The 7650-nt window shown below is 43.1% G+C and overlaps 1 protein-coding gene across 1 annotated transcript; it reads right to left on the bottom strand.

Annotated features, from left to right (window-relative positions):
* Positions 1–43: 43 nt before the first annotated feature.
* Positions 44–6788, bottom strand: IDH3A (isocitrate dehydrogenase (NAD(+)) 3 catalytic subunit alpha). Its single transcript, XM_081964762.1, has 11 exons — positions 6639–6788; positions 4952–5014; positions 3976–4059; positions 3681–3795; positions 3253–3440; positions 2930–3063; positions 2240–2342; positions 2089–2153; positions 1786–1870; positions 1538–1690; positions 44–884 (listed from the first exon to the last, which is right to left on the bottom strand). Exons 1-11 carry the CDS (start codon positions 6663–6665, stop codon positions 801–803), a joined length of 1101 nt encoding a protein of 366 aa, XP_081820888.1. The 5' UTR covers positions 6666–6788; the 3' UTR covers positions 44–800.
* Positions 6789–7650: the final 862 nt, after the last annotated feature.

Genomic DNA, 7650 nt, shown 5'->3' on the forward strand with positions numbered 1-7650 from the left:
GCCTCCTCCACGTCATCTCACCTCACACGGAGTACATTTCTGGTTTCTTTTTTTTTACTGTAGTGCCTTGAACCTAGTTCACTGCAGAGCAGCGCACTGGAATATAACCTAAAGCTCTATAAACTCCAAGCACGATACAAACGGCCTGCAGATACATTCTAACCCCAAAATATATATTTGATATTCACCGAGATAAATATATATATATGTATATTTTTAAAAAGGCATTAGCATTCCCTTCATAATCAGCAGCAGACAAAGGCAATTGATAGAACAGATCAGCGCTGGAAAATGCTAGAGCGAGCAAGAGATGATGTGTAAAAAAAAATATACTGAAGCTGTAACAGGACAACGTGTTAGTTTTTACTGCTGAATGATATTCCTTCTGCCCTTAAAATCTGGATATTTGACATTTTATGTACACGAGTTGAAATGCCCACAGTTTCAAGTCTTGATGCTTTGGAAGGGCAGCTTCCAGGAGTGAGTAATGAAAAACATAATTCTATTTCCAAAGGATTGTTTTTTTAAATTTTGTGCTATTTGTAACGCCAGGAAGCTGCTTAAGGACAGCTTGAGGAGTGTCTTCTACTGCTGGGGCAAGAAAAAAAAATACTTCAAGTTTTGGAGTGTTTCTGGAAAGTGGAAGGGTCTGAAATGTAAGGGTAGCTAACAATTTTTATCGTTTCAAGCAATGGAAATGGAGTTTATTTCTAGAAAAAGAAAAAAAAATGGACGTGACATGTAATAAATAACAGCATCCTTCAGCAGGGATTGAAACCAGGAGGACACGGGGAAGACTTCTATTCCATGGCTCGCACTCTGCGACAGATCTCGGCGGTGAACTCCGAGCATTTGGCGTTGCCTCCTAAATCTTTGGTCAAGACCTAAAATTGGGAAAGGGAGACGAGATTTTGCTAATTGTACATGGAACTTAAAATCATTTATGAAGGGGGAAACTGAATAGGCTACCTGATCTAATTTTTCTACCATCAAATTTATAGGTCACACACAAAGAAAGCTTCCGTTTTATAAGATTTGTACTGAAAGACGGAATAAGTGTGCAGTTCCTGCTTTGAGTCTGGTGTGAGGTGCAACTTTTGGCATCTTGTCACCTAATGCTCTTAACTGATAGTGCTAACTGCATCATTTATACAGTAAAAATAGCAAAGGGTGATAAAACCATTATAGTCCAATTATGGGCAATTATGGTGACTTTACATCCCCGTGGACTTCCAACTCCCAGAATTCCTGAGCCAGCCAGAATTCCTGGCTCAGGAATTCTGGGAGTTGAAGTCTACCAGTCATAAAGTGTACAGTTGTCCACTCTTGATGCTGGCTCTGGAATTCCGGGAGTTGAAATCCACTGATCACAAAGTTGCTATAGTTGCCCACTCCTGACCTAGTCAATACCTAACTCATTTTGGGAAAAGTGCTGGGATTTCAGACATGGAAGGCCTGAAACCTAAACAGGCATTCAGCCCCAGAATGTGACCTTCCCAAAGTCACCTCAGTTCAGTGAACCTTAGCCGAGATCTACCTTCTGGTCTTTGATGGTGTCGAAGCAAGCCGTTTCTATTTTCATGGCGAAGTCTTGCATTCCCATGTGGCGCAGCATCATGACAGCACTCAAGAGAAGCGCCGTTGGGTTGGCCAAGTCTTTCCCAGCAATATCCGGAGCTGTTCCGTGAACCTGCGAAGAGAAAGCATCCTCATCCCACTGACCCATCGCTACCCACCCACCAAAGCCCCATCTAACGAGCTATGGCCACGTCGCAGACCCCTTACCGATTCAAAGATTGCAACTCCGTTAGCACCGATATTCCCACTGGGAGTCACACCAAGACCCCCGATCAAACCCGCGCACAGATCACTGAAAAGAAAAGAGAAAAAAAAATCACACACACAAACATAAAGAAGAGGATGGGAGAAAGGGCAATTAGCCTTTGGAGTGGAAGATATTTGAGAAGCCCAAACTCTGTAGCAGGGAAGCAAAATCGGGTCGCACCAGAGGAGAACGTTTGGAAGTAGAAGCGGGGGACACATCTCCCCCCCCCCCCATGGACCACAATTGACTCGAAAGCTACTTGCCTAAGGATGTCCCCATACAAATTTGGCATGACGAGGACATCAAACCGAGAGGGGTCCTGCACCATCTGAAGGAGAAAGACGGGTAACAGTTGTTTTTAATGTAAGCAGAACAGTGGCCGCTTAAATGACTCATCCTACATTATATACTCACATTCAGACACACGGTGTCAAGGTACATTTCATTAAACTTAATATCTTTACAGTTTTCTGCGGCTTCTCTGCATTTTCTCAGGAAAAGGCCATCAGACATTCGCCTGCACACAAGGAAAAGCAACCCATGTTGGAGGTCTAGATGTACAAACGGTTTTTTAAAATTATTATTTACAAGTAGTCATCAATCACTTGTAGCTAAGCAATTATAAAAGCTTTCTTTTAGCGAGTTAATTTGGAAAAGCAGAGAAGAGGGATCGAGTCTTAAATTGAATAATATCTGTCTGCCAAAAATAAGCCTCCAATATACAACCTCTCTTTCTCTGACAATGTGTTTTTTTAACATGGTTTACAAAAAAAGCAGTTAGGTTTCTGAAAACTGGAATAAGAATTGGAAAGGCTTGGAGTCATTTCATTTGAACTTTCCCCATTTCTTTTGAACTTTCATGTGGCTGGTGATTGATTCCCCACAACTAAGGGGGAATTTCCTGACAGTTAGAACAATTGATCAGTGGAACAGAAGTTGCCTCCAGAAGTTGTGAATGCCCCAACACTGGAAGTCTTTAAGAAGATGTTGGATAGCCATCTGTCTGAAACGGTATAGGGTTTCCTGCCTAGGCAGGGGGTTGGACTAGAAGACCTCCAAGGTCCCTTCCAACTCTGCTATTGTATTGATTTTATCACCACCTACATAATATTAGCTTTGTGCACAGCTGTAACTTTGCTCCTCTGATTATTCCTGGCATATTCGAAAGCAAAGTCAGCAATTCGCTTGCTTGCGTCCTCGGTGATAAGTTTAATGCTCTGCACAACACCATCCACAATCTGAAAGACACACAAAGGTTAAGCGAGTAGCAAAAAAAAAAAAAAGGGGGGGGGGTATGAAAAACTTGGAAAAACCAAATTAAGCGGTGGTTAAAAGTTAATTTCATTTCAGTCTTTTGTTAAATTCAAGCAGCCTGCCTAATCCGGGCGTATGGGACGGCTGGAATTAAAGTCCACTGAACTACGCACAATGTGCTCAATGCCACTGTATTCGCCTTCCGTGTTCTCTCGTATGGTGACGATGTCCACATCTGTGTAAGGGGTCTTGTAGCCCTCGATGGACACGCAAGGACGGACATTGGCATACAGGTCAAAGGTTTTACGGAGCAGCAAATTCATGGACGGGTGGCCAGCAGCAATGGGAGTTTTCAAAGGGCCTGGAAAAGAAGCAGAGGCACAAGAGATGTGGGAAAATCCTCATTGGCAACACTACATTTAGAAAACTGGCAGTGAAGCAAGCAACATTTTTTTTCTACACCAAAATGTGATTTAAAAAAGACACAAGATATAGGACCTTCTTGGCTTATATCCAAGCGTTATTGTAGCGCAATTCAAGCACGGGCTTATTTCCAGAACTGCAGCAAAACGTAATAGTTTCTTCCTTTCCATCCAAGTACCTTTTAATCCTATTTTGTTCTTGTCCATAGACTCTTTGGCATCTTGGGGTATCATCCACTTCCCTCCCGGTCCTTGGATGGCAGTCACGATTCTTTCTTCAAACTGAACAGGGACCTAAACACATTTGATTTTCTTTGCATTATCAACCACCCTCATTGTTGTCCTCAGAACTAGACAATTAAATTGCACTTAAAAAAACAACAACCCAGCAGAGCCTCAAGGTGGAAAGTGTTGTCAAGGAATAAAGGCAGAAGGGATAAGCAAACCCATGAATCTACCCATGGCCGAGTTTACCTTAGCAGCTTCAAAAATCTCCTCCACAGCAGCAGAGATTTCAGGCCCAATACCATCTCCTGGGATCAACGTTACCGTCCGAGGCTAGAAAAAAACAAACAAAAACAAAATAAACCCTCATCTATCAGATGTTATGCTTAAAGATGGTTTCATGAAAACAAAACAAAACTGGAGATTATTTGGACTTTAAATGATGTCCTGTAATTTCCGTACATTTTTTCTACTCTGCGTTACTCAATGAGAGGATCACAGTTTTTCATTTTTGGGGGCTTCCCTGACCTGCTACCTTTTTATGGATACGGAATTCAGACATTTTAAAAAAAAATTTAAACAGACAAAGACAAACAAAAACAAACACATATACAACCTTCTGCCATTTCATATAGCGTGTCGTTTGGTTACAAAATTTTGTGCATCCTTTCCATGGTCACCACTTATAATTATATATCAAATCACAAATTGTTCAATAGATAAACATAAGTACCTTATTGTTATATATCAATTCAACTATAATTATTATTCCTTAATTTTAAATAGAATATTTTAAATATTGAATTCATGCATACATCATTCCATTACATCATTCTAATCTGTTTAACAATGCTAAACCCTTATAGTATTGCATATATCATTCTATTATTCTTAATCTCCAATATTTTTCGTTACCATGATTTTTTATCTAACCATTGATAAAACAAATCCCAAAACTTATAAGATTGTTCATCTTGTTCTCTAATTTCAAATGTCAATTTGCTCATTTCGGCACATTCTATTATTTTTTTGGATTATTTCCTCCTGCGTTGGTATTTTCTCATTTTTCCAATTTTTTGCAAATACAATTCTAGCTGCTTGGACTTTAACTTCTTGAATCCCACAACCAGCAAGGTCTTATTTTGGTATTCTACAATCCTCTAGTAAAAGAACTTTTTTTTAAAAAGGGAGGGGACGATAACAACAACTAGACTAGTATACTCACATTACTAGCAAAATTTCTGGTCACCTGTTTCTGAACTCTGAACCCTCCAAGAATACGAAAGACCTACAGCAACGAAAATAAGAATATAGTCACTTTTAGCTGCCAGACTAACAGGAAAGCATCTTCTGTATTAAATCAGCACTGAGTTTTAAACCAACATAAATACAACTAACTAAACAAACCAGCTCAATTGCAGAACCAAGTAGAGGGGTTTGCAATTGGCCAGAAAGCCAATCAAACTGAAGAGAGCAGAGATATCCCTCCCTGTCACTCAACTGCAAGGAACTTTGGGCATCCCAGGGTACCATAAAGAGAATACCACACTCAGTGGCAGCCCTTGTTCTGCAGCTTTACATGGTTATCAGAAACTGTCTTGCAATATTATTTGTAGTATGGGAAATATCAGATATTGGGCACCAGTGAAAAGGGTCAAGAGACTCCTATGGAAGCCACTCTTTCAGAACAAGCCAGCGTATCATTGAAAATGGCAATAATTTTATTTTAAATGCTGCCCTGTCTCACCAGAGGCGGCTCTAATATTACCTATACAGGAGTGATAAGATAAAATAATGCGGGTAGCATAAGAATATAGTGATTCATTATCTTATATTGAATCTATGCATTTATTGATTATGTATCTATATTGACATATATCTATATCTCTATACATAGACTGTTATCTAGATATTTAGATATCGAGATAGAGAGATATTGGCAATGGTTTGCTCTCCAATTTAGTTTCCGAACGTTTCATTGCCTGACTAGGTAACATCAGCAGCAGGATTGTCTTGTCCTATTCTCCTTAGCTTATAAATGTCTTATGTGCTAGTTGGTTGTAGATAGATAGATTAGATAGACAGACAGACAGACAATGATAGTTATAGATAGATAGATAGATAGATAGATAGATAGATAGATAATGATAGAGATAGATAGACAGATATTTAGTTAGATATATAGACAGACGGATAATGATAGTTAGATATAGAGATAGATAGGCAGACAATGATCTTGTCTTGTCTATCAGACAGATAGATAAATTGATGGATAGATAGATATAGAGATAGGCAGAGGCATAGATATAAAAGGTCAGAATCAATAATAATAACAGGCAACAGACAATGATGAGACTGTGAATATCAGCAATCCCTTCCCAAAAGAGTGGGGGTCACATCTGCCACTCAATCCCACTGCAACGGGGGAGGGGGACCCTTCAAGCAGTCCTCTTCCCCTTCCTCCTGGCCTACCCCGCGGGGTTGTTGTGAGGAAGCAGGTAGCGGTGTGAGGCAGGCAGGGCCAGAGGAAGGGCAGAGGCTCCCACCTGGCTGGAAGGGGTGCTGGCCTACAACTCCCAGCCACCTCTCGGCCTGCCGCGGGGACTGCCGGGAGTTGTGGTTCGGTTTCCTCGGAAGGGCCGCAGACCGCGCTTGCTTCAAGGCAGTTGCCGCACTACAGCGCCCAGCAGCCCCCGCGCGTCTGACAAGCGAAAGGCCTGCCGGGAGTTGTGGTTCCGGGGCCCCGCGAGGCGCCAAGGGCGAAGCCGTCAAAGGGCGCCCGAGAGGGAGTCACGGAATGCCCCCACCCCACCGCGGGAAGGGAGGGGCGATCCAACTCTCGCGAGACTTCCCAGGGGCCACCCGGGGGTCCTCCTGAGGGGAAGCCAAGGTCACCTCAGGGCCCGCCTCACCTTCGGAACCCAGGAACACGTAGCCATGGCGAAGGGAGCGGAGGCGGCAGCGGCGACCCTTTCACCTCCTCGCCGGATCGGCCCCGGCTTGTCGGTCACGCCGCGGGTCTGAAGGAAAAGAATCGCCGCGGCCTCTCCGGCGGCGCTGCGATGGGGATGCGCCGGCCAATCGGCGCCGGCGGACTACCCCGGACTGTCAACGGATTGGTGGGAGGCGAGGAAGTCTACGCCCCATCCCACCTCCGCGGCGACTGGGGTGGAGCCTTTCCTGATTGGTCCGCGCGGCACCTAGAGCTGTTGAGGGCGGGGCTATGCAAAGGGATAGAACTTGCCACGTGACCTCGCCTGGATTCCTACTCTCCATGTGCGAATGGAGGAGAATAGAATCGAATAGAATTCAGAATTGGAATGGAATGGAGTGGAATAGAGCTGGAAGGGACCTTGGGGGTCATCTAGTCTAACCCCTGCCCAAGCAGGAGACCCTACACCATTTCAAACAAATGGCAGTCCAGTCTCTTCTTGAAAGTCTCCAGGGATGAAGCTCCCACAACTTCTGAATAACAGAATAATAACAGAATAACAGAGTTGGAAGGGACCTTGCAGGTCATCTAGTCCAACCCCCCCTGCCCAAGCAAGAGGCCCAACACCTTTCCCAACAGAAGGCAGTCCAGTCTCTTCTTGAAAGCTTCCAGGGATGAAGCTCCCACAACTTCCGAAGGCAACTTCTGTTCCACGGGTTGATTCTTCTCACTGTCAGGAAATTCCTCCTTATTTCCAGGTTGAATCTCTTCTTGGTCAGTTTCCACCCATTGTTCCTTGTCTGGCCTTTGGGTGCTTTGGGAAATACACAATGTGGTTTACAACAAAAGTAACAAATGATTTCATGCTTATATAGGAATTAAGTAGCCATTTATTTCAAATGTAATTTGCATTTTGAAAGGACTATTACCCCCAAAGTACATACATTCCCAAGTGGTGTTTCTGTTGCCTTCCTAAAGTTTAATTAGTTAAA

This window comes from Natrix helvetica (assembly GCF_964273705.1).
Source record: "Natrix helvetica genome assembly, chromosome: 12".
Lineage (NCBI taxonomy): Eukaryota > Metazoa > Chordata > Lepidosauria > Squamata > Natricidae > Natrix > Natrix helvetica.

Bases quoted from the DNA above. Each gene is read 5' to 3' on its own strand.
- IDH3A (XM_081964762.1), bottom strand. From the start codon at position 6,665: ATGGCTACGTGTTCCTGGGTTCCGAAG. The intron at 4,060-4,951 runs GTGAGTATACTA...GTTTTTTTCTAG, and splicing joins CCAGAAATTTTGCTAGTAAT to CCTCGGACGGTAACGTTGAT. The intron at 2,154-2,239 runs GTGAGTATATAA...TTTCTCCTTCAG, and splicing joins TTGACACCGTGTGTCTGAAT to ATGGTGCAGGACCCCTCTCG.